The sequence below is a fragment of the Mauremys mutica genome, chromosome 5 (assembly GCF_020497125.1).
Source record: "Mauremys mutica isolate MM-2020 ecotype Southern chromosome 5, ASM2049712v1, whole genome shotgun sequence".
Taxonomy (NCBI): domain Eukaryota; kingdom Metazoa; phylum Chordata; order Testudines; family Geoemydidae; genus Mauremys; species Mauremys mutica.
This window is the reverse complement of record NC_059076.1, coordinates 137,187,836-137,215,185: the sequence shown is the minus strand read 5'-3', so window position 1 is coordinate 137,215,185 and position 27,350 is coordinate 137,187,836. Positions and strand designations below refer to the sequence as shown.

Below are 27,350 nucleotides of genomic sequence, written 5' to 3'. Positions count from 1 at the left end.
TATCAGATGGTGTGGATGTAACTTTGCAGGGGAGCATTTGAGAACTTGTCTGATGTCAGGACATCCCTGCATGGTTTAACAACTACCTGGTGAGGCCACAGCTGGAGTATTGCATCCTGTTTTGGAGAGAGTCCAGTGGAGGACAACGGAAATGATCAGGGTGCTTGGGCGCATGACTTACGAGGAGAGGCTGAGGGAACTGGGGTTATTCAGTCTGCAGAAGAGAAGAGTGAGAGGGGGATTTGATAGCAGCCTTCAACTACTTGAAGGGGGGTTCCAAAGAGGATGGAGCTCGGCTGTTCTCAGTGGTAGCAGATGATAGAACAAGGAACAATGGTCTCAAGTTGCAGTAGGGGAGGTTTAGGTTGGATACTAGGAAACACTATTTCACTAGGAAGGTGGTGACAGGGCCGGTGCAACCATTTAGGCGACCTAGGCGGTCGCCTAGGGCACTAGGATTTGGGGGGCGGCATTTTCTTTGGCAGCGACCCTGGCGGCCGGATCTTCGGCCGCCCCGGTTGCCGCCGGCATTTAGGCGGAGGGAGCTGGGGCAGGGGAGTGCGGGGAGGGCTGCCTGCGGGCAGCACACAGTGGAACTCCCCGCCCCAGCTCACCCCTGCCCCGCCTCCTCCCCGAGCACGCCGTGGCTGCTTCACTTCTCCCGCCTCCCAGGCGTGCAGCGCCTAAGCTGATTGGCCTAAATGCTGCTGCAAACCCTGTTTAGTTGTGCAAGCTGCTGCTGCACCTACCGGGTGGCATTGCTCCAAGAACCTCATGAGTCCGGTTGCTGAGCTGCTCTCACCAAAGAATTCTAAGCAAAGCATCTCCCCAGCCAGGAGAATTGTTAGTAACAACCGACCAAGCTGCCCTGTGTAGTTGTTTCATTAGCTGCACGTTTTGTTCTGGGGTTTAAAGCCTGTTTTTACACCAAATCCCTAATTCCACCGAGCGCTACTAATAACAATCATTATCAATCAGCGGCCACTTGTGTTGGCTGCTCTGACCTAATTCAGTAAAACAATTAGCCAAGCGGCATGAGCCGAGCAATGTGTGTGGTGGGGGTGGCTTTAAAGAAACACTCCCAGAGGGGACTGGTGGAAGCTCCAGCACGTGGGTTATTTAGTAGTGGGCTGGACATCACCCTGGAGGAGGTGCCGGGAACAACCCTTCACTGGTTCGGTGTCACAATGTGAATGTGGCCTTACACGTTGCTGGTTCTGTTGTGCTTTTCACAGCATACTAGGGAGCTGGTGTATTTCGTTTCCGGCTTAGCATAATAATATGCTTCTCAACAGTCCCTTTCGTGACAATGCAACCTATTCATTATTTTTGTACAGCACTTTCAAGCATTTGGTATTGTAACAAATCATTGGCTAACTACCCTGTCATAGGTTTATTCCCCACTTTGAACTTTAGTGTCCACAAGATGGGGACCTGCATGGACTCCTCTAAACTACAATCCTAGTTTAGATCTGGTAAAGCTGCCACCAACTAGAGATTCCAGTGTCTAGTACACTCCCTGTTCCCCCAAAACTTTCCCTGGGAACACAGATCCAAACTCCTTGAATCACAACACAAAGGGAATTAAACCATTCCCCCCACCTTCTTTCCCCCCTCCCCTAGTCGTTGGGAGAGATACCTTGATTCAAACCCCTTGAATCAAAACAAAGAGGGATTCACTTCCCCCCTCCCTTCCCCTGAGAATCCAAACAAGGGAAGAAATCAATCAGGTTCTAAAAAAAAGGATTTTATTAAAAGAAAGAAAGTACACTATCTCTGTAACACCAGGATGAAAAATATACAGGGTCTAGCTTATAAACCTGGAGAGGCTTCCCCCCCCCCCTTTCTCATAATAATCAAAGTAACAGCAAACAGAAATAAAGATATTTCTCCAGCAACACATAATTGCAAATGCAGAAATTAATTATAAGACTAATCCGCCTTTCTAAGGCTACGTCTTCACTACCCGCCGTATCGGCGGGTAGCGATCGATTTTTCAGGGATCGATATATCGCGTCTCATCTAGACGCGATATATCGATCCCCGAACGCTCTCCTGTCGACTCCAGAACTCCACCACCGCGAACGGCGGTGGCGGAGTTGACATGGGGAGCCCCGGACATCGATCCCGCGCCGTGAGGACGGGTAAGTGATCGATATAAGATACTTCGACTTCAGCTACGTTATTCACGTAGCTGAAGTTGCGTATCTTATATCGATTTTCCCCCTTAGTGTAGACCAGCCCTAATACTCACTATACTGGATAGTAGAAAATACTTCAGGAGAACTTGGAGATATGTCTGACCTCTCTTAGATCCAAAGAGAGAACGGCAACCCAAACAAAGAACACAGACAAAGACTTCCCTCCACAGAGATTTGAAATTATCTTGTCCCTTGATTGGTCCTCTGGTCAGGTGTTCATCAGGTTACTGAGCTTGTTAACCCTTTACAGGTAAAAGAGACCTTAACCCTTAACTATCTGTTTATGACATACCCATGTAGCGTTGTCACTATGCTGCCCGTCACAGTAACTCTGAGCTTCCCGGAACGGGTAGGGAGAGAAGCCAAATCCTCTTGCCTCTAGCACTTATGCTAAAAGAGAATCTCCAGTAGCCTTAGCAGAACGGTGACTATGACACAAAATTGAGCAATACTGAGTCTCCTTGTGCAAGGCAGTGTATTCGATGCACATTAACCAATCACGACAGCATTGTCATTATTCCACCGACACGTGTGAAATCAAATTGTTGCTGTCTATAAAGGGCTCTGTTCTCATGTACACCTGAGCACCTGACCACACAAATCGACAGACACAAGCTACAAATGTGATCTTAACATTGGTAACGACAATACAGATGAGCCAGGTAACTTCACAGCTGCATGACTTCATCCTTGGATGCCAAAATTTGGTGTCTGTCCCCTCCCCATTTTGTGGTTATCTTCTCCATCAAAGCCATGTTTGACCATTTTTGGACCATTCTGAATAAACTGAAGGTTAGTTTTCCGAATATTAAGTATTTTGCTGCTAATAGACATATCAGTATCGACTAACCAGTTTGAATTTCACTGTCAGGATATGAAAACCAGGGTCGTCTAACGTCCGTTTGGTGGCCCTTCCATGAAACCAGTTGATAGCGTTAGCCCACCCCTTACTAGGCAGGTGTCCACACTGCAAATCTCCCAGAATGAGCTGGGAATCTTGGTGGAATGGGGCTGGAGACTCACAGCATCCTTCAGCCCTGAAAATCAGAGTGGAGACATGTTGCCGGGGGTAGGTGTCCATGGATAAACAGAGGACTTCAGGCTCTTGTGCTTTCTGGCATCTCTCATCAACGCTTAAGTGAATTAAGTAAAAGCCTTTCAATTAAACTAGAATGACAGTAAATAGCTACTGCCACCTAGTGGAGGATTTGGGTGGCCATTTTCCTCTGAGCAGTAGAAAACAAGGCCACTGACACTCTCTGTAGAGTTCAGAATGGTAGCCGTGTTAGTCTGTATCAGCAAAAAGAACGAGGAGTCCTTGTGGCACCTTAGAGACTAACACATTAATTTGGGCATAAGCTTTCATGGGTTTAGCCCACCAAAGCTTATGCCCAAATAAATTTGTTAGTCTCTAAGATGCCACAAGGACTCCTCGTTTTTTCTCCCTAGAGTGAATAGTTTGTCTCGGAAATAACAGCAATCGCTATGGTCATCCTCAGGACTGTGCCTGAATCCTGAACCTTTTGAGGGTTTTGAATCCACACCTTGTAACTGCAGAACGTCAGTATTTAAAGGGACACTGGCAGATTGCATGTGAACCAAAATTTCCAATGGAAACTGGTTTTATCTGTCATAGGTTTGCAACCTGAACACTGCAATGCTGGGCTAGTGTCGGAGAACTGGGGCAAGTGAACCTGGCATCTGAGTACCCTGCTCAAATCTTAACCGGACACTCCCCCTGCAGTTGGACAAAGCATGTTTCACGTCATTCCCCAAACTTTTGCCCAGTGTCACCATCCACATCACTGCGATGTCTTGCCCCGGAGCCAGCTACGTTTCAGTGCTGGATGGAGCTGTCCCCATAGCGCAGAGTGGGACCTGCTTGGTCAGTAAAATACTTTGAGATCCGTGAGTGAAAAGCACTATAGATGCGCTGAATGTTATTTAAAACCCGGGATGATCCTGACTTCCCTCACGTGGTGAAAATCAGGAGTAACTCCACTAAAGGAAGGAAAGCTACTTTGATGTTAGATCAGAAGGTGATCCAAAATCAAAGGCAGGTCGGGTATATATAGCCATATACAGGATGTGAAAATAAACTTCTGACCCCACCAACCCACAGTAACAGTGTGGAATTGACATCAAGTAAAGGGAATAATACAGGAAAAAGAACTTTCAAAATACACAAAGAGAGAAGGGAGCTGAAAGTTCTGCTACAGGAAAGAGGCAGCGGGGAAAAAACCCATATCCATGGTCCAAATGCCAGTGACCTGAATTTGGCACTCACATACCATGGTGATGGGCAGCAGTGTACAAATCATAAGGTAGAATTGTGCTGAGAGAGACCCCTCAAAGAACATGGTGAAAGCAGGACCATGAACTTGCTCATCCTTGGCAAGGAAGAGCTGATTTAGTGCATACAGATCTGGTCACCCCATCTCAAAAAAAGATATATTGGAATTGGAAAAGCTTCAGAAAAGGCCAAAAAAATTATTAGGGGTATGGAATGGCTGCCATATGAGGAGAGATTAAGAAGATTGGGACTTTTCAGCTTTGAAAAGAGACAATTGGCCGGGGGAAATATAATAGAGGTCTATAAAATCATGACTAGCGTGGAGAATGTAAATAAGGAAGTTTTATTTACTCCTCCTCAGAACACAAGAACTAGGGGTCACCAAATGAAATTAATAGACAGCAGGTTTAAAACAAACAAAAGGAAGTATTTCTTCACACAGCGCACAGTCAACCTGTGGAATTCTTGCCAGAGGATTGTTGTAAAGGCCAAGACTATAACAGAGTTCAAAAAGAACTAGATAAGTTCATGGAAGGTAGATCCATCAATGGCTATTAGCCAGGATTGGCAGAGATGGTGTCCCAACCTCTGTTTGCCAGAAGCTGGGAGTGGGTGACAAGGGATGGATCACTTGATGATTCCCTGTTCTGTTCATTCCCTCTGGGTCACCTGGCATTGGCCACTGTCAGAAAACAGGATACCAGGCTAGATGGACCTTTGGTCTGACCCAGTATGGCCGTTCTTATGTCCCTTTCGCTCATGGGCAGGTTAAGATGCATCCTCCATATTGTAAATTACAGAGATTTTTCTCAGAGAGACACTTTCTTTACATTGCATAAAATGACTCCTGAGGGCCTCACTGGGGGAAAAGTGATGTTATGTTGTCTCACCAGCAAACATACTGCTAACAATAAAAATCCCCCAGATCTTTTAGTTATTAAATAACGTGATTATGGAATGGGTCATTTGTAACATCCCCATTAAAGTTGCTCCAGTGTCTGCATCGTAAACAGAAAGCACCAGCATTCGGGACATTAGAACTTGATCTGTAAATATTGCTCCTGGTCTCTCTCTTCATGTGAATGGGTCTCAGCTTGAGAACATACTTTATATTTTGTAGGCAAATTTTTGACTCTGTGAATGTTTCATTTATTTTAAGTAGACTCCCAAAGTACCTTACTGTCTTTGCAGATTGTCTGTGTTTATACCCGGCGTGGTTAGTGTCTGCTGGAGTTCACACTGGGCAGGGGTGGCTCCAGGCCCCAGCGCGCCAACCGTGTGCTTGGGGCGGCATGCCGCGGGGGGCGCCCTGCCGGTCGCCGGGAGGGCGGCAGGCGGCTCCGGTGGACCTCCCGCAGGCGTGCCTGCGGATGGTCCGCTGGTCCCGCGGCTTCGATGGAGCATCTGCAGGCATGCCTGCGGGAGGTCCACTGGAGCCGCGGGACTGGCGACCGGCAGAGCGACCCCCGTGGCGTGCCACCCTGCTTGGGGCGGCGAAATGGCTAGAGCCGCCCCTGACACTGGGTCCCAACATCCAGTCCAACACACCTTTGCCAGTTGCTCATGTGACGCTGACAAACTAATTCCTTTTAGGCTGAAATTTTGCACATTTTTTCTTAGCCCAGACACTTTTAGAACATCTGAGCAAAATCCGTTGTCCGTTTTTTTCAGTTGTGTATGTAAAAAAAAATATGTAGACCTTTTCCCAGTATGTTCTGCTCAGAAAATTTGTGCATGGATAACTCAGCAGTGACTGAAGGCAGAGGCACCAAACTTAGCTTGTTTTATAGATCTCATTAAGATTTAGGGAGCAAGCTCAGTTTGAAGAAAGTTGGTTCAGTTTTTTTTAAGGTTATAAGAGCTGAAGGGGGAGTTTCATGCATGCCTAAAAATGTTTCTGTCCACCTTTTGGAGTGATCTAAACAATCCTAAAGTGCTGAATAAATCAAGACCCATGAATAAATCAGGCTTGCCAAGAACTAAAATTTGTCTAAAGATTTGAGACAATTTATGCTTTCAGAGATGGGGGAGTCAGAGATGATCTGGAGTTTGGCAGGATTGCTGTGGTCGAGAGCCAACCTCAGCATTTCAGGGCAGCCATGGAGCCTGGATGGACAGAATTTAAACAGCCAGACACCAGCTGGTGCCCTCCATTCTAGCCAGCACAGAAGCAGCTCTTACCAAAAACATCCTAATGCTGCATTGCCTGGAGAGGTGACTGTGTTGGGATCACGTGAGGGAGTGGGGTTAGTGAAATCAGGGGAGAGAGAAATGGGGATCGCTGGTGAGGAATGAAGAAGAGGGGAGAAGCCCCATGAATAGAATGGATGATAGCCCACAAAGTCCTCTGAGGTGCAGTTTTGGACCATACTTCTTCCCCCAAAGGTGCCAAAAGGGGAAAGGAGCCTCCCCTACAGGCGAGAAGCTGGTTTCACGCTATTTGACATGGCAGCTGCTTGTGCCATAAAATACATTTCAAACAAATCAGATGAATTCAAACTGGAGCAGTCCCGGGAGGTTCGGAAAGACCAAGCTGTGATGTGCGTCTGCTGTGAGCTACCCCACTGGCCAGTGGTGGGCATGCGGGGGGGGCATGCCACATTATAGCCTCTAAAGAAGGGGATTTCCCAGCACAACCACACACACACACAGCTACTTGCAACTGGTTCTTTTCTGCGATGACCCAAAGTCCTTTGCACTTGTCCAAAACTGGCGCTGAGGGAATCACCACACTGGGGAATGGGCCACTCTGTGAGGTTGAGGAGGACCCAACAAGAGTTGTAAGGCAGACCTTCTCAACCTGGGGGTCGTGACCCCACCCAGGAGTTAGGCAGTCATTACCCTCTCCCCCATTCCTAAATAGTAGTGGGACCACTGGCTGAAAGTGGAGTATTGGTATGGAAAAGGGGGTCCCGGTGTGAGCAGGTTGAGAACTGCAAAGGCTTATTCAGAGCCTGGCCCAGAAAGTGGGAGATGTTGTTGACTTGCTTTGATCTTCAGTCTGGGAGCATCACATCCTGACTCTCTCTCTCTCTCTTGTTCTCTTGCAGAAGCCATGACGGAAGCAGTGAGTTCAGGCAGAGATTGCCTGCAGGCCGGAGAGTCCTGCACCAATGATCCCAGCTGCAGCTCCAAGTTCCGGACCCTCCGGCAATGCATCGCGGGCAACGGCGCCAACAAACTGGGGCCGGACGCCAAGAACCAGTGCCGGAGCACAGTGACGGCCCTGCTGTCCAGCCAGCTTTCTGGCTGCAAGTGTAAACGGGGCATGAAGAAGGAGAAACATTGCCTGAGCGTCTACTGGAGCATCCACCACACCCTGATGGAAGGTCAGTCGGGACCACCTCTCAGCAGGCGGGTTTTCCAAATAGGGTCTTAAAAAGGAAATTTGTGTTGGTGAAACACCCCCGTTCCTGCTCCTTCTAGCCACAGAACAGGATCAGCGCAGGCAGCAGCTGGGCTAGCTTCTTCCCCCCTTGATATGGGCAGACCGAAACCTTCTCCAGCCAAGTTGAGTTGCCATCCAGATGGTGGCCTTTCTGCTGAGATGCCCAACTGGTTTGCAGTTAGTGGTGGCTCTGAGGGTGGTTTTTCGTGCCCACTCGGATCTGGGCTGAGACCCACCTACCCATTTCTCCCAGGTTTCCCACCAGCCACATCCGATGATAGAGACTTCTGGTTTTTTCAATGGACCAGCAGTGACTTAGATATGAGAGGCTCTGCACTCAGGTCAGGTCTACACCTGAATCTTAGGTTGCTCCAACGACGTCAATTTGGGGTGAGAAAAATTCACTCCCTGCGCAGCGTAGTAAAGCCAACCCAAGCCCTGGTGTAGACAGCGCTAAGTTGATGAAAGAATTCTCCCTTCGACCTAGCTAGTGCCTCTCAGGGAGGTGGATTTGCTACAGCGACAGAAGACCCCCCTCCCATTGCAGTGGTGAGAGTCTACACTACAGCGGTGTAGCTGCAGAGTTTCTAGTGTAGAGATACTTCAGTCCCACTACCAACGGTATCCAGAATGGTGTTAGCAAGGACATATCAGAGTGGCTACATCATGCCTCAAGCTAAGGTGAGCCCTGGGCCTAGGGGTATGTGTGCAGAGCTGCTACGCCAGCCCCATCAGCTGGACCATTTCATCTTCAAAGCCTTTGATCTAATTCTGCATTGCCCCCTTTATCTATTATCATTATGACATAGCGCCCAGAGACCCCAGTCAAGCTCCATCATTCTGGGCTCTTTACCAGCATCCACTGAAAACAATCCCTGCCCCAGAGAGCTTGCAGCCTGCATTGTAACGACTTCTCTGGGACTTCCATGTGGAAGGCACTTGGGATCAAGCCCCAAATTCGCTCAGCTTCATTTCTCCCCAGCGGTGGGGTGGGGAATTTATTATTATGAAGTGATTTTTCCCAAGGCTGCAGAGAGCATCAGTGACAGAATGTGGGTGTTCCTGCCCTTCTCCCTGTGCTTGTGGTGACACCACCTGGACACAACTCACACATTAGCACAGGGATGTTGTATTTGTGTTTCCAGCATTGGAAAAGAAATGCAAAACACAGGGGATAGTCAGTGTGGTTGAAGCACAGAAACTGGGAGCCAGGAGATCAGGGGGTAATCGATTTATACGTTTTAAGGCTAGAAAGGACCATTGTGATCATATAGCAATCTCAGCCAACGACTCTTGCATCAAGCCCGTATCTTCTGGATGAGCTAGAGTGTGTCTGTTTGTTTCATATATCTTGATTTACAGACACCCAGTGGTGGGGAATCCACCAGAGCCCTTGGTAAGTTGTTCCAATGGTTAATTACCCTCACTGTTAAAAACATCCACCTTATTTCTAACCTGATTTTGTCTAGTTTTAGTTCCCACCCATTAGATTTTGTTATGCCTTTGTCTGCTACATTAGATCCAGGGCCGGCTCCAGGCACCAGCCGACTAAGCACATGCTTGGGGCGGCACCTTGGGGCTGGGCGGTGCTCGGGTTTTTTTGTTTTTTTTGTTTTGGTTCGGCGGGGCAGCACTGGAGGGTTTTTTTTGTTTGTTTTTGTTTCCGCTGAGCGGCGCTCGGAGAGGGGGCGTGTTTCGGCGGCGCTCGGGAGGGTGGGGGCTTCGGGTGGCGTGGCACTCAGGGGGGCAGGAGCTTCGGGCGGCGTGGCACTCAGAGGGGGCCTCAGGCGGCGCAGCGCTGGGGAGGGCTTCGGCGGTGCGGTGTTCACGGGGGGGTTGCTACGGTGGGGCGGGGCTCTTTTTTTTTTTTGCTTGGGGCTGCAAAAAAGTTAGAGCCGGTCCTGATTAGATCTCTTCCCATATAGGTACTTCTAGATGGTTCTTTTCCTAACTGTGCTACAGTTCTAACTAACTCCCCAGTGGCTACGAGACTTAATCTGTAACGTTTGTGTCCTGGGTAGAGATCTGTCGCTGGGGAAGTGCAGCATTTTTCTAAAGAAAAGGAATAAACTAAAACTGTTTTTGTTGATTTTATATAAATTTGTGGTGGATCACAACCTCAGCATGAGTCAGCAATGCGACGCTGTTGCAAAAAAAGCAAATGCAATTTTGGGTTGCATTAACCGAGGCACAGCATGGAAGTCATGGGAGGTGACAGTAACGCTCTACTCGGCCCTGGTTAGGCCTCAGCTGGAGAACTGTGTCCAGTTTTGGTCAGTGCAGTATAGGAAGGATGCGGAAAAACTGGAAAGGATCCAGAGATGAGTGACAAAGATGATCCAAGGGGTGGAATACAAGCCACATGAGCAAAGGCTGAAGGAACCAGGTATGTTTAGTTTGGAAAAGAGGAGATAGCAGGGGGACATGATAGTGGTCTTCAGACGCTTGAAAGGCTGCCATAAACAAGCTGGAGAAAAGTTGTTCTCTCTTGCCACAGAGGGCAGAAAAAGAGGCAGTGGGGTCAAACTACAGCACAACAGATTTAGATTAAATCTCAGGATGAACTTCCTGACTGTAAGAACAGTAGGACAATGGAACAGACACCTTGGGGGGTTATGGAAGCTCCTTCATTGGAGGTTTTCAAAAAGAGGCTGGAGCTACCTGTCTTGGATGGTTTAGACACAACAAATCCTGCACCTTGGCGAGGGTAGACTAGATGGCCTTTGCAGTCCCTTCTAACCCTGTGGTTCTATGTTTCTAAACCAAACTCTGTTGAGCTTCCTGCCTGACCGTGTCTTTGGGAAGTGTAAGATTTGCGGCGCATGCTCCTGACACTGAATTTCATCCCCACACCCTGCAAATATTTTAGTAAATGTTGATTTAATATTTTTTAAGCGCCCTTATAAAAGTGCACATCAGCAGCGATAACTCTCCCCTGTCAGGCCTGCCAGTGTTTTATGCACCATGAAAATTAAATGAGGAATAAAACGGACGCTTCCAGCCATAGGCTGCAGAACAGATAGGTTAATAAAATGCTGACAGGAGCAGAAAGCAAAGGTGCGAGGGTGACGCTTGGATCAAGAGGCTGAGCAGAACACAGTGAACGGGAAAGGTGCTGCCCAGACGTACCAGCAGCAAGGGCCGTGTTGCCCATCTCTCAGAAACCTGAGTGCAGCTCTTACGCCGAGCCTACAAGGTGCTGAGTGCCGAGAAGTCATTGGGAAATAAAGGGGCTCAGCGCCTTGCACAATTGGGCCCTTCTTTTGGGTTGCTTGTTGGTTGAGTTCACTGTGAATGAAATCCCCAAAGCAGGGCATTTCCAGGGCTATTGTGGAGAGAGACAGAACCCGGGGTCTCTGCTTCCATTAGCTATTGTTGTTGTTGTTGTTAGTTATCTGTGTTACCGTAGCACATAGGAAACCGTTTTATCACCTGAGCTATTGCATATACTTCTACAGATTAGTCCTTGCTAGGCATTGAGCAACAGGCCGAACTGAGAGTTTCCTTTTTTTCCCTACATATCACCACTTTTCATCTTCATTTTACAGAATGAAAACTCGATGGTATCAAGGTTTGCATCCCAAGTGGCTTAGCTTACGCAGATCTTTCAGGTTACGCATACGGTCACATTTGTTGGCTGTTGGGTGATACGGAAACTCAGAAATCAACATGGCTAACAGTGACTGGAAGACTATGCTAAAGTCAGTGCTCAGGGGAGGAGCAAACAGCATGTGCAGTCATGTGTGGCAGCTCTGCAGGGTCACCGTATCAAAGCTTGGGTTGATAAACAAGCATCTGAAAATATTAAGAAATGTCAAATACTAAAAATATTGCTTGGCATAGTCCAAACTTCAGCTACTTTAGGTGTCGCCTTCCATGGCCACCGTGAGGTGCTGGAGAGCAGCACGTGTGGTATTTACCTGACAGACATAATACAACTTTTGCCCAACATATCAGCGACTCCAAGATAGTCAAATACTTGAGCAAGACAATTACTGATGAACGTATATGTATTTTAGCAGGTGGTTCATACTTAATATCAGCAAAGAAGCTATGGGGTTTTCTTTATTGTCATTGCAGATGAAGTCATGTATATTAGCCATGTTGATCAAATGGCCATTTTGCTTGTTGATTGTGTCAAAGGAGTGGCAGATATAAAAGAGCAGTTTGTAAGCTTTGAGCAGTAAGCGAGGCAGATGCTGCGCCCTTGTGTGACCAGTTAACTAATGTTTTATCCTGCAAATATGAATTAAACGCCAAATAGATGTCTGGACAGGAGTAGGATAGTGCCAGTGTTATGGCCGGAGATCATGGAGGATTGCAAGCAAAAATGAAAGAATATCCTTCAGGCAGGGGAGACAAAGTGTAGGCACCATACATCCATTGCCCAGCACATCACATTAACCTAGTTTTGGCGCATGCTGCTGAAGGTAAGGCCAATCCAGATCTGAAGGTTTTCTTCACAACTTTGTAGGAAATATATAAATATCGCACAGACTCTAACCATCGATGGGAAAAATTAATGATTAAGTCTAAAGAGAATCTTTATCTTCTTTATCTGTATCGTGCTTGAGAGAGTACAGCTTTGCAAAAGGAAGAGGAGATGATGATGCATTTCAAGGCCCCTGCAGAAGTTGACAGGATTGATGCAGCAGATGAAATTGAACACGCTTCTGAAGAATGAAGGAGACCTTTACATCTAAAGGTATGCTGCAAGTCTAGATGGGCAGCTTGACTGAAATGAGGCAACGATAGTAAATTTTGAGAATGTAATTGAATGCCTAGAAGATTAAACTGTTGCTGAACGCAGGAGTAGCGAAGACGTATGTTGAGCAAAAACCAACCTGTCTTTGATGGCTTGGATGGTTCACCTCAATCTATTATGGTGGCATAGGATCTTAGTTATCACAGCTGCAGCCTCTGGAATCCTGCAGTCAAAGGAAATTGTCCTGTTCCAAGTCCTCTGGACATTTGAGAGCACAATGAATGATCTCAGCAAACTCAGAGCTGAAGAAAAATATGATAAAATTTTAAAAACATCTCAGAGCAGGTGGGAAGCAATGGGTTTTGAAAACGCAAACTATCCAAGCCACAGGAAGAGATGCATATACCACATGGATGATGAATTTGCACATGATCCTGTGTTGGAAGCAAAGGGTAACCATCAAAGAAAATATTTTGAAGTCTTAAACAATATGATCATGGAACTAAAATCTCAGTGTGAGGGATTTCAAGAGGTAACTCCTCTATTTGGTTTCCTCCATCCCAGGCAACTTCAAAATATAACTTTAAAGAAGGAAGTTCTTAAACTGATGGGAAAATACTCATATTTTTCTTTTAGACTTGGTTCATGAGATTCTTTCAAGATGTATTATTTTACAAAGAACACAGAAGTGTTCATTTTGTTGCTTGGAGTCCAGAGCTACTTGAATTTCTTCAGTGTGTCAAATTCCCTTGATGCTGTTTTACCAGGAATGGAAATGTTGTGTTGACTTTTTCTCACCATACCAATTGGAGTGGCTAGTGCTGACTGCACAATAAGCACATTAAGACATGTCAAAAACTACATGTGTTCAGTATTATCACAGACATGGCTGAATGCCTAGTTCTCTGGGCAATTGAGAAAGATGAGACAGCTGGACATCATCGTAGAATAATTTGCCAAGGGAAAATGTTGCCGTGATGTGAAGGTCCAATAATTGGATATACACAAGCCAACACAGTTTGGGTGAGAATCCACTTTTGTTTAGGCCTGTGCTTTTTGTTTTATGGGACTTTTCTTCACTTTTTATCTTAAAAAAAAAAAAAGCCTAAGTTGATGTGACTATTGAGCCCTAAGCTTCATGTTTGGTGACCAGGCTCTGCCCCTTAAATCTGCCCTTGATTTAAGAGAGTCCTTCCAGTTTGACTTTTATTCTTCTGGCAAGGTTCTCAACATAGGGTTTAGTTCAGCCTTTCTACCTAACCATTGCCCTGTGGGTGGTGTGGGGGTGTGCGAGATGTTTCAATTTTACAGTTGTGCTGTAACCTTCTGAATAAATTATTTTCAAACTCTGCCCTTGGTCATGATGGATCCTTTCAGGAAAACCAAATAAGTAATAGAAGATCATGTTTGCCGCAGTCTTGCCTGACTTGGTGGTGGTAGGGTAGGCTTGGACAAACTTAGTGAAGTGATCCACTATTACTAGGATATATTCATATCCTTCTTTGCTTCTGGCTAGGTGCAAGAAGTCCATTGATACAAGCTCAGATGGTTCTATTGTAACTATGTTAGTGGAGCGCTGGAATACTGGCAAGGTTTTGTGACACATGTACAGACTCTAGTGATGTGATGTTCAATATCCCCTTCATCTGTGGTCTCTTGTGAGACTGATTTCTTGCTCTGCACCTAAATGTCCCATCTCTTCGTGTAGTTCTTGATATACCCACCTTAGGGTTTTTTGAGTGATACAGCTGATTTCATAAGTAGGTTTTCTACTAACGTATTCCATCTGTATCCAAATGCAACCAATGTCATTCACACATCAGGGCAGAGATCTTACCACATCCTCCTGTGCTCTTTTGGTTGTTCAGTGTATGTCCCAAGGACTTATAATAAAGAATTTTAACAATAGCTGGATCTTCCTTCTGAGCTGCAAAAATGTCTTCTCACAGAATAGGCGTTACGGTGGAATTAATAGCCATGGAGAAGTCCTCTGCTGCCAAAGGGTTGGTAGTAATAACTGCTAATCAAGAATACAGTATTAACATCTTTGCTGGTCTCTTCTGTGCATTTCATCGTATATTTTTTCAACATCAAGGGGCATGCTAGATAAAGCATCTGCAACCACATTAGATTTCCCTGGACAATATCTAACTTTGATGTTAAAGTCAACTAATTCTTCAACCTAACGGTGTGCTGTGGCATTCAGCCTGGCAGAGGGAAGGACATAGGTTCATGGGTTGTTATCCCTGTAAATTGTGAAGGATTGTGCATAGTGGAGGTAGTCACAGAATTTGTCAGCTACAGCCTGCTTCAAAGCTAGGAACTCCAGCTTTCCTGAATGAAGGTGATCATTTTTCTTAGCTGCAATTAGTATTCTTGGCCCATAACCAATGACTCTCAGTTTACTTTCCGGACGCTAGTATAAGACTGCACCTAACCCCTTACTGGAAACGTCTTCTTTTTCCAAGTCCACTTTTGATGGTGGTGTGTGTCAGACTCCAATGGAACAGTCAACAAGTCATAAAAATGGCGTTGCTACTTGAAAAAAAGTCTTGAAGTACCTTGGATAATAGGTGAGGAAGCCTAGCAGCTTGCGAAGTTCCCCAAGGATATTTGGTGGCTTATTTGCAAAATCATGAATAGCCAACGTGACAGATGAATCCATTTTATAACCTTCAGCAGATACCTCCATTCCCAAGTAAAGTACCTCTCTCTTAAAGAGCTCACATTTGGCTGTTTTCATCTTAATTCCATGCTTCTGTAGCTCTTGCAATACTTTCCTTACATTCTCCATGTGTTCTTCAAAAGTGCCACTGCACACAAGGACATCATCCAGGTAGGGAATGCATATCTCATCCCTAAATTCTGCAAGGCTTTCTTCCATACGTTGCTGGAAGGAAGCAGCCTAACCCATTTGTATAGATCTCATGGAGTAATGAAAGCTGTGAAGTGATGGGTTTCTTCAGTTAACGAACCTTGAGGGCCTTCCCTTGATCTAAGATGGAGAACCAAGATTTACCTCTTAATCCACTCAGAACATCTTGGATTCGAGAGATGGGTTGCTTGTCTGGTCTGGTTTTTCTATTCTGTTCCCAATAGCTGATGCAGAATCATAGATTATCATCCCTTTTCTGGACACATCACACTGGTGATGAACAGGATGACTTTGATTTTGTGATCCATGCCCTGTTTAGGAGATCTTGCAGGTAGTCCTTGACTTCTTTATACAGTGGATGAGACACTGAGATGTAAGCTTGATATGCATCTGCAGACTAGGTATCCATCCCATGTCTTCATCAATGCCTTGGACTCCTCTTTCAGCATCTGCTGGGCCATTTTCCTTTGCATCTCTGTTAAACGTCTTAGGTTCAGTGCTGGTTCAAACAGATTTTGATCATCCCCTCTGGTTAGAGGTAGTTCTCTTTGTTGGCTTGCCTTTGGTCCTTAGGACTACCATCTCTCATTTTTGACACTACTGCCACCAGGAAGGATTTTATCTGCCGAGTATCCACTGGAATTTCAGATTTAATCTGCTGTAAAATTCCAAGCGCCGTTCATCCTTTCAGAATGATGTCAAGGGATATTTATCTGGTAAGATGATTTGTTTAGGTATTTTCACTAGTATTTCTTTTTTGTCCAGATTCTCAGATGACTGAGCAGCAGACATCTGGCTCAAATATTGCTGTTAAACTTTCAGTATCCAGACCTGTATGAATCCATCATGTTACATTAGTGGGGGGTTTTTCCTTTGGGGATAATCACATTCCTTCTCTCCATTTGAAGCATGCTCAGGTTTCAGAATTGTCGTTTTGGATGATGATCACAAGAGCATCCACTTTCGCCATGGCAACGTGAGGAAATACACATTGAATATTGTCAGTGCTGGTGCCTCATCAGGTGAATTTCAGGATTTGCAGCAGTGATATTTGACTATCTTCTCAATAACATAGCCGATGACTAAGTGCTCTACCTTGTGTGCACTGACCAGTCCAGGAACATCAGGAAGTCATCATCTTTGCTTAATTGGAATGGGAAGTCAGTCCGTCCTTTGTAAGGGATTTGAGTTCCATTGGCAGCTTTAAGGCTAAGACCATCTTCTATTTCCCGTAACTCTTCAAACTTTCCAAGGTGTGTCTCTGGGAGATTATCTTCCACCTTCCAACTTGAGACCTTGCATACCTGTGCTTTACTGTCCCATAGGACTTGACAAAACACCACCCCGTGCATTTATTTCCAACTAAAGTAGCTATTCTTGTTTCCTGCTTCTGTGTAAGATGGCAAAGATAGGCTGCTCCTGGTAGATCAGACACAGTGTCGGCTTTGTCTCTGCTCTCTGGTGATTTTCCTGCATGACATCCTGACTGATCGTGTTCATTACTGCCACATCTGAAACAGTGGTCACAAGTACTGCCTCTGGCAGACTGCCTGCAGTCTCACATCCTTTTCTCTGGAGCTGCCTGTCTGCCTGTCTGATCAAGCCATTATGACTTCTTTCGTCATGCAGCTGGACACCTCGCTGTAATAGCTTCATTTCGGCATCCACACCTTCGATGTGATCACCACCGGTCTTTAGTTCCGTTATCTCATTCACTAATGAGTCACCTTTGGAGACTCCTTTCACCTTGGGAGGAAGTGCTGCTTTACTGTATGCTGTTCTGGGTAGCAGGGCCGGCTCTGGCTTTTTTGCCGCCCCAAGGAAAGAAAAAAAAAAAACCTGCACGGCAGCTGGAGCAGCAAAGGGGGGAGGGGCCGGGAAACCCACCTGCCGCCCGGCTGGAGCAGCAAAGGGGGGGGAGGCGGGAAACCCACCTGCTGCCCGGCCGGAGCAGTGAAGGGGGGGGCACGGAACAAACCTGCCTGCCAGCCGGCCGGAACAACAAAGGGAAGAAAAAAGAAAAAGAAAAAGAATACCTGCGGGGCGGCGGGAGTGCGAGTGCAGGGGACTCCCAGCCCTGCAGACCCCGGGCAGTGGAGTGCACACCCCAGCTAGTGGGGGGGAGAGAAGGGGGCGGCCAGGGCTTCCTTAAGCGGGGCGCTCGCCCTGCGGCCCCTCCTGCAGCGCCGCCTGCTGGGAGGGCTCCGCGCCGCTCCAGGGGGCAGGCAGGGAAGGACGCGGTCTGCGTGCTGGGCTTGCTGCAGCCCTGGCACCGCTCCCAGCAGCTCCCCTCCTCCGCGCCGCCGCCCCCTACAGGGCGGCAGGGGCAGCAAACCAAAAGAAGAAAACCTGCAGGGGCGGCAGAGGCGGCGAAGCGCAAAAGAAAAAAAAAGGTTTGGCCGGAAGCCGCCCCTTGGAATCTGCCGCCCCAAGCACCAGCTTGCTCGGCTGGTGCCTGGAGCCAGCCCTGCCGGGTAGGGCCATTCCACACAAGTACATGCTCCAGTCCCCACCTGCTGCTGCTTCTCTACCTCCTCACGTATAGCAGCAAGCAGCACCTCTGCAGCCAGTCTGACTTTTAAATAAAGTCACATCACAGTCTGAATATTCGAGAGAGAAGGTTTTATTGGACCAGCATCTGATGGTGAGAGAGAGACAGTCATTGCTCTCTCCAATGTACTCACACAGGAAAATGATAAAAGACAAAAACACTCTATCACCTGTGGGTGACCACTTTTCACAAACTGGTCACTCTGTGTCTCACCTATCAGGCCTCATCCTGGGAGCTTACGTTCATAACTCTGCTAGACACTAAAAATCACAAACTGAACAGAGACACTGGATTTATGTCTTATTACAACAACCTGTAACCCACTAACCCCGTCTTTTTGTCCTGTGACTGCAGAGGCGTTAATGGGCCATTCTACCTTGAATGGGCCCTTACAATGTGCTAACTATTTATGCTAAACAATCTGTTCCACCTTGTATTTAGCTGTGATGCTGAGAGTACCTTTGCCAGACATAAAGAAGAGCCCTGTGTGGCTCGGAAGCTCCAATGAAAGCTATGACCTCACCCACCTTGTCTCTAATATCCTGGGACGGACACAGCTACAGCTCCGCTGCATACAAGTCTGAATATTGGCATTTTGCTGTCCTGCCAGGACTGACTGGAGGAACAGGTTTTATACAAGGACAGGTCGTATCTTAGGTCAGAATCAGCTTCTTATGAGGCAAACCGTATTCTCTGTCTCAAATCTGGGCTAGGAAATCCTGAGGGGTCTCTTCTGGCTCTTGCATCTTTTTCCTGGTAATAGGACCTTACAATGTAGCTCCGTTTTTGGCAGACTCAGATTAGTTTTCCCTCCAAGTAGCCCCTGAGCCTCAGCCCAAGGCAGACTGCCCTGATCACAGCTTCCGTGATCTGTGCTTCAGTGTACCTCTCGGGATTCCCACTTTCAGTTGCAATCTTAGGACCCAAACCTACAAGGTGCTGAGTGCTGTGATGCGAAGTCATTAGCAAAGAAGGGGGCTCAGCACCTTGCAGGATTGGGCCCTCTTATTGGTTGAGTTTACGGTCAATGAAATCCCCGAAGCAGCGCGCTCCCAGGGCTGTTGTGGAGGAATACATACCTTGGCGTCTGTGCTTCCATGAGTTATTGTGTGCCCCGTTGCAGGGCCCCGTTGTGCTAGGGGCTGTACAAACCCAGAACAAACAGAAAGTCCCTGCCCCAAGGAGCGTCCAATCTCAGCATGAGACACGAGACACGCGATGGATATAGACCAATGGGGGAGTGCGAGGGAACAATGAGGCAATTCGGTCAGGATGACAGGCAGTGCTCTCTGCACACCGGCAGCCTGACCATCGTCCAGTTTTCTGTAGGCTTCACGGCAAAGGAGATTTGAAGGAGGACAATGGAGGCAGCTTTGTGGATGTTTATGGGGAGCTCTTTCCAGGGGCGACAGATTCATCCTAAAAGTGGGAGGCCCCATCCATGACCCTGCCCTGTCCCTCCTATTCCCCTTGAGGCCCTGCCTCCTGGCCAAGCCGGAAGCTGGAGCACGGCCAGGGAGCCACGGACCCTCCACCTGCCTGGGGGTGGGGGTGGGGCTGAGAGCAGCCCCCGACCCGTGTCCCTGCCCAGGTCAGGTGGAGAATCCACAGCTGCCTGGGCTTCCTGGGCTGCTCTTACCCTGGTGGGGCTCCAGCTTCCAGCCTGGCCGGGAGGCAGGGCCTTGGGGGGAAGAAGACAGGGAGGGGGCCGGCCTGCGGCGAAAAGTGGATGGGCCAGGCCCGTCCACTCTCAAAAGTGAATAAGTGATGATAAGAATGACGGAGATTGACTGGGAGGGGCCTTGGAAGTGAAGACAAGCAGCTTCTGTTGGATGTGATAAACAAAGGGGGGAGGGGATCCGGCGGAGGGATGCAAAGAGAGGGGTGATCGGGTCAAAGCGACGAGCTAGGAAAATGATCTTTGCAGCAGCCTTCTGACTGGCTGCAAGTAGGGCAAAGTTGCGTGTGTCAAGACCAGAGAGAAGGAAGTTGCAGTAATTGAGACCTAGGGTCCTACCAAATTCACGGTCCATTTTGGTCAATTTCACGGTCAGAGGATTTTAAAAATCATAAATTTCATGATTTCAGCTATTTAAATCTGAAATTTCACGGTGTTGTAACTCTAGGGATCCTGAGACAAAAAGGAGTTGTGGGGGGGGGTCCGCAGTTCTGCTACCCTCACTTCTGCGCTGCTGCTGGCGGCGGCGCTGCCTTGAGAGCTGGGCGGCTGGAGAGCAGTGACTGCTGCCCTTACTTCAGTGCTGCTGCCTGCAGAGCTGGGCCCTCAGTCAGCAGCTGCCACTCTCCAGCCGCCCGCTCTGAAGGCAGCAGTGCAGAAGTAAGGGTGGCCCTACTGCCACCCCCCCTAATATAACCTTGTGACCCCCCTGTAGCTCCTTTTTGGGTCAGGCCCCCCAATTTGAGAAACGCTGGTCTCCCCTGTGAAATCTGTATAGTGTAGGGTAAAAGCACACAAAAGACCAGATTTCATGGTCCGCGACACGTTTTTCATGGCCGTGAATTTGGTAGGGTCCTATGGAGACCCAAGATGATGAGAGCGTGGACAAGAGTTTTGGCCGTGTGGATGGAGTCGAAAGGCCGTATTCTAGAGATGTGAGGCAGAAAGAATTGGCACGACTTAGACGTAGCCTGGATGTGAGGATCTAGAGAGAGGCCCAGGTTACACACCCGAGTGACGAGTAGAACGTTGGTAGCATAGGCGCCAAGTTTCCCCGGTGCCGGTGGGTGCTTGTGCCCCCCCGCCCCTGGCCCTGATCCAACTCCACCCTTTCCCCGTTCCTGCCCTGGCCTCATTCCAACCCCTTCCCCAAAGTCCCCGCCCCAACTCCGCCCCTTCTCAGGAGGCAGAGGTGAGCTGGGGCGGGGCGGCAGGGTGGGGAGCTGCCGGTGGGTGCAGAGCACCCACCAATTTTTCCCTGTGGGTGCTCCAGCCCCGGAGCACCCACGGAGTCAGCACCTCTGGTGGGTGGTGTGATGTCTCCAGTGACTGAGAGAAAGGAGGTGTTGCAGAGGGCTTGGGGGAGATTAGTCAGATCCACTTCCCCCATGGACTCTGCAGGCCACCGTTTTAGGTTCTGCGGGTGACCTGTGCCCTAGAGCGTCCCAGGTAGAGGAAAGCCTCTGCTCTGAGGTTCCCCCATGGAAAAACTAAAGCCTTGGGGGCAGGGAGGAAGGTAACTTAACACTTACTATGGTCTAGTTGTGTTGAGAAATGCAGCTGGCTGACAGCAGAGCAGGTCACGGCCACTAGCCCCCCTTCCTTTCACGTGCGGTGCTTTGCCGATCTATTCGCCGATGGAAATGGTTCAACAACGGAGTAAGGAAGCCAGTCTGATCCATATTTTGGCCTTTTTCAAGCCAGAGATCATTGTCAGCTTCCCCAGAGCCTGACAGCCAGACCTCGGAGGGGAGTGCTGCACGGAGGGGTATAGACCGGTAGTGACCCAGGTCTAGGGTGACCGTATTTCCCAAAGGGAGAATGGGACGTTGCGTGGGGTTAGCCCATGTCCCCCCATCTCCTGCGCGCGGGGCTGGCCAGAGCTGCTCTCCCGAGCCCAGCCCCCCACACGCACACGGGGCTGGCATTGTTGTTCGCCCCAGCCCTGCCTACCCCCGCCCACGCCTGCCACCCTCCCACCCCCGAGCGAGGCTGGCATCACCGCTAACCCGCCACCCCCGCGTGGTCCTCTGCACCCTACTCTTTTGACAAAAGTGGGCACTTGTCCCGTTTGCTCTTGCCAACTGATCAAGGCTTTAAAAAGGGACTGTCCCATCAAAACGAGCTCAATGGCATGGACGGCGGGTCTCATAGGCTGGGGGAGGCTGAGCCTCCCCAAACAGCCAGATGTGGCCCCACCCACACTCTGCCCCCATTCCCGCTCTGCGGGCGGCTCTTCCCCCGTGCCATGGCCCCAGCTGGGGCTGCGCTGCCCAGTCTCCCAGGGCTCTGGGGACAGGGGCTGCGCTGCCCGGCCTCCTGGCACTCCGGGGCTAGGGGAGCTGGGGCCGTTCTGCCCGGTGCTCTAGGGTTGGGGGTGCTGGGGGTGCCCTGGGGCTGGGGGCACTAGCCTGGGGTGAGGGCCAGCAGCTGCAGTGATCTCCGGCGGGGGGCGGGTAGAAGGTGTGGGGCCTCGGATGGAAGGAGCAGAGCTGGGGGCTCCAGCCAGTGGTTCACCCGGCACCCAGGCTGTATGGTCACCCTGCCCAGGTCTGTAACAGCAGGGGGTTCTGTAAGTCAGGGCTGCGACACATCGGGTGCTCCACACTGGAATAGCAGGGGAACTGCAGATCAGGACTGAGAGGCATTGGCACCAAAACTGTTCGAATTGGGCCCCGCACTTCCTAAAGCCGGCCCTGATTGGCACAGCAGGGCTGGAAGGGCAGCGAATGCTGTAAATCAGGACTTGACTAGGTTTTGTTTCCCACTGCATGTGACCCGGCTTAACTCAGTGTCGTGAGCCCCTTATTTTCTCTGAGCAGCAGATTGACTCGCACGTCCATTTAAACACCACTGAATCTTTGTTTTCTCTGCTTTCATTTCCTTTGGGACACATTTTTCTAATAATATTTACATATTTAAAAATCCCTTTGTGTTTAATTGACTAAAAAAGGAAGCCAATCTGAAACTGACTTGCAGAGGCTTTTCTTTCATACATACGTACCCAGGAGGCCAGAAAAGCTTCCTAGAAGCCTTTATAACAATCAGTTGTGGAACCATATGCCCAGGGAATTTACATAGCGTAGCATTTACTCAGCATCTATTGCACAAGTCTGTGTTTAGGCACTTCAGTATTTAGAGACGCATTACCAGATGCCATGTGGTGTCGTCAGAACATAAAAACTGCTCCATTGCAGCACATGAAAGGTCCCCAGTGCTGTCAGTGGCAGTGCCAGGTAGTTCAAAGAAAGGTGTAAACTTGCCTTGTAATATACCGGTGGTAATTGCACAGTGCTGTGCATCAAGGCGGCAATTTCTTCCTGACCCCAGCTGGTGATCAGCATATGCCCTGAAGCATGAGGTTTGATAGCCCTTTTATCCCAGCTAGTGCAGATCTTATCCATATAAATGTCTAATTCCCCCCAGTGTTTGTTTGTTTTTAAAACGTACTAAGCTATTTGCCTCAGTAATACTCTGTGGCATCAGTCAGTAGGATGGCACATTATGGTCCTTGGAGTTGATAAAAGGAGAACTCTGATGGAATCAAATTTCCGGCATCTTTAATCTAGACCAGGAGGCTTTTGCTGGGGCTGCGTTTCATTCACTCTATGCTCAGCTAGAGAGAGCTGCATGCATTGGGAGGAGATGCAGTGTTAATAAATAGAAAGGGACACCCAATCTAGGGTAAGGCAATACGCAGCAAAGCCTAGGGATGGCTGTCTGGAAAGCAGCAAGTTCGGAAAGACCCCAGGGGGGATAGAATGCTGGGTGCGTAGTGAATGAAAATGGCTCCCATCACATGTGTATTCATGGAGTCTGTCATAAACAGATAGTTAAGGATTAAAGTCTCTTTTACCTGTAAAGGGTTAACAAGCTCAGTAACCTGAGGAACACCTGACCAGAGGACCAATCAAGGGACAGGATAATTTCAAATCTCTGTGGAGGGAAGGCTTTGTCTGTGTTCCTTGTTTGCTCTGTGTGCTCTCTTTGGATCTAAGAGAGGCCAGACATGTCTCCAAGTTCTCCTGGAGTATTTCCTACTATCCAGTATAGTGAGTATTAGAAAGGCGAATTAGTCTTATAATTTGATTTCTACATTTGCAATTCTGTGTTTGCTGGATAAATTCTTTACTCCTGTTTGCTGTTACTTTGATTATTCTGAGGAGGAGGGAGGGGGAAGTCTCTCCAGATTTAGAAGTCAGACTCTGTATTTTTGCATCCTGGTAATGCAGAGAGAGTGTACTTTTTTTTCTTTCTTTAATAAAATCTTTTCTTTTTAGAACTTGATTGATTTCTTCCCTTGTTTGGATTTTCAGGGGAAGGGGAGGGGGGAAAAGTGAATCCCTCTTTGTTTGATTCAAGGAGTTTGAAGAGGGGAGGGGGAAAAGTGAATCCCTCTTTGTTTGATTCAAGGAGTTTGAATCAAGGTATTTTTCCCAAGGACTAGGGAAGGGGAGAGGGAGGTGAGTCCCTCTTTGTGTTGAGTCAAGGATTTGACTCGGTGTGTATCTCTCCGGTGCAGGCTGGAGAGAGGGAAGGGGGGGAGGGGAACTGGCTGTTTCTCTCTCTCTGGTGAGATTCAAGGGGTTTGAATCTGGGTTCCCCAGGGGAAGCTTGCGGGACAGGCAGTGTGTTATCCACTTTAAACGTAACTGGTGGCAGCGAAAACTAGATCTAAACTAGGATTTTAGTTTAGAGGAGTCCATGCAGGTCCCCATCTTGAAACCCAACAGCTCCAAGTGGGGGAGAAGACCTATGACAGAGTCTGTCCAGTTCCTTGTATAACTGGGCCCCTCATTGGCAGCAGAGAGGCCAGGAACGGAGACCAAAGAGCTCTCTCGCCCATAGAAACTAACCCACCCAGGCCAAGGTTGAGGCTCATTTTCAAGGGGTAGCCTTGGTGAAATCTCCTGTGGCCTGTGCTGGGGATAAGGATAGGACTTGGCTCCCCAGGGTTGTTGATCTGACCTCTTCCACCAGCCCCTAAAATACTGAGCATTACTCTGAGGAAATGGTCTCGCTATAAGAATATGCATCACGGAGACCCATAATGCAAACGCTGTTCTGCAGACTCCGGCTTTTGCACTGAGACACGTTCCTAACACAAATCTCAGGAGCCAGAGCTACCTTATTATGCTGGGGTTCAACTTATCTTCCTTTCACCTCAGGTATGAATGTGTTGGAGAGTTCTCCGTACGAGCCATTCATCAGGGGCTTTGACTATGTCCGGCTGGCATCCATCACCGCAGGTAGGTGGGCTGGAGCGCACTCTCCTATTTGATGGCCAAAGCAGGGTGCTCGGTGGGAGGGGGCCCGCAATCCAGATCTGGGAGGGACGGACTGACTAGGCCTCTCCCTGCCCCACCGCAGTCTGTCGCGCTGCACGGCCCCCTCTCGCATTGTCTGTGCCGAGAATTTCCATGCTAAGCTGCTGAGACAAGAGCACGTTTCCAGGGGAGGCACTTTATATGATTGGACCGGGGCCATAAAGAGGGAGGGACCAGGGCAGAGATAGGTAAGGACTGGATAGGCAGCCTCAGAGGCTCCCCCAGCTGAGGTAGAAAACACCATGACTCTGGGAGAAGAGCTCTGGCCAGAAGAACCCTGCTCTCTCGGCGCCCATCCCCTCCAGGGCAGACGGCTGGCCGGATTTTTACCAGAGATCAGCACCCATTGGCCCCATTCAGGGGACTCAATGGAAGCAGACATCTTTGGTAAATCCGGCCCCACGCTTGCCTGATGGGGCAATGGGCTCCAGATACAGATCAGGGCAGGGTGGGGCCTGGGCCCATCACTTTTAAAAGAGACGGGGTTATGCCCTCCCACTTTTTACTGGCTCTAAGGGTGAGCGATGCGGGGGAGGGGCAGAGGGGAGCGGGGCCTCCGGTGAAGGGGGGGCTGTGATGGGTTTCCCCTTACCCGGGGTTTCACCTGGAACCGGGGTACCTCTGAGCCTGCCTGACCCACCAGCCTGGGCTCCCTTTACACTGCACGGCTGTGCAGCCTGCCAAGCCCTCCCCCTGGCTCCAGATTGCACTTTACCAGCACACATACAGGTACGGACATACCCAGCGGCCGCTACACACAGATGCTGAGATCAGCTCTGCGTGGCAAGGCTCAGCTAAGGAACTGCCCAGTTACCCAAGTGCACCCCCCCTTGAGGGTAAACCCCAAAATTGTACCCTCTTACGCTGCACAGAGATCAGTACAGCATAAGCTCATGACATTCGCCCCCTCCCTCGATGTGGAGGAAGACATGCGACAGCTTTGTGCCCTGCAGTTATGAATTCCACACACTGGTTTTAGACCAAAAAAACCCCCAAGTTTATTAACTACAAAAGATTTTAAGTGATTATAAGGGATAGCAAACAGTTCAAAGCAGATTACCTAGCAAATAAACAAAACACAATCTAAGCTTAATATACTGAAGAAATTGGTTATAAGTAGCAAATTCTCACCCTAAATGTTGTTTTATGCAGATTGCAGAGATTCTTGAGGGCAAGCGACACTTGCTTGCAGCTTAAAACTCCAGTTATTCCTTTCACAGCTAGAAAACTCGTTAGCCTGGGTTCAGCCCTTCTCCCCCAGTTCAGTCTTTTGGTTCTTAGGTGTTTCCAGCAGCCTTCTTTCTTGGGCGGGAAGTCAGTGAAGAACGAATCACAATGATGTCACGGCCCTGCCTTCAATAGCTTTGGCATATGGTGGGAACCCCTTTATCTCCCAGTTTGATTCCCACGCCCGGTCAGTGGAAAAACACGAATATTATGATGGAGTCCAGTACCAGGTGACTTGCTAGAGTCATAGCAGCCATAATTCGGAGGCTGTTGGTAACGTCCTCAGGAAGGTTTCCCAGTGGGAGATTAGCATCTTCAAAGACCTATTGGGTTCCCGGATGGCCCTTCCAAGCCAGCCGTCTAGACTGATTGCATTCTGTCTAGTGGGCATTCCCCAGGTGTAAACGTAAACACATTTGTAATAGATGCATAGACAATATTCCTAACTTCAGATACAAAAATGAGACGTGCCTACAAATAGGATAATCACATTCAGTAAATCATAAACTTTGCAATGATATTGCACATGACCTATCTTATACAAAATACATCATAATTATGCCATACTCATTTTGTAATAATATTACTATGAAGAATATGGGACGTAATGCCACAGGGGTGTGGGAGCAGGGCCTCGGGGGAAGGGGAGGCACGGGGACGGCACCACAGTTTTGGCACTGGTGGTCCCCACACACACACTTTTAGGAAGCTTCTGTTGCCCCTGGATCAGGGCTGTGAGGCACTGTAGCACGAACAGCTAATATTGTCGATGGTACTAACTGAGACACCGATGCCGCAAACATTAACACATGTACTTAATTTGCACAGGCAAATACTCTCATTGACTCCAGTTTGGTTACTCCCGTGTGAGAAGTGAAGCGCATGTGGAAGCAGTTCAGGACAGGATCCTTATTCAGTAGTTTGCCAGTTCCATGATGAGTCCTATGGGGCTCTCTCCTGTACGTGTAGACTCTCTGTACACTGGGATTTTTATGCATGGTCAATGCCTTGCCATTTTTTGAAAACGGGATGAAACTGGTTGGGTAGCAAAGAAAACCAGACTCAGAACAGTAGACCAGTAATGAAGGATTCAGAACCCAAATCT

At 48.5% G+C, this 27,350-nt stretch overlaps 1 protein-coding gene across 5 annotated transcripts in view; it reads left to right on the top strand.

The window, feature by feature from the left end:
- The window catches only part of GFRA4 (GDNF family receptor alpha 4), a 211,174-nt gene that overhangs the window by 155,599 nt on the left and 28,225 nt on the right, over positions 1 to 27,350 (top strand). For all 5 annotated transcript variants that reach the window (XM_045019534.1, XM_045019532.1, XM_045019533.1 and 2 more), the window contains exons 2-3: positions 7,545 to 7,823; positions 24,860 to 24,940. In XM_045019534.1, coding sequence (XP_044875469.1) covers positions 7,545 to 7,823; positions 24,860 to 24,940 — 360 coding nt within the window. The remainder of the gene's footprint in view (positions 1 to 7,544; positions 7,824 to 24,859; positions 24,941 to 27,350) is intronic.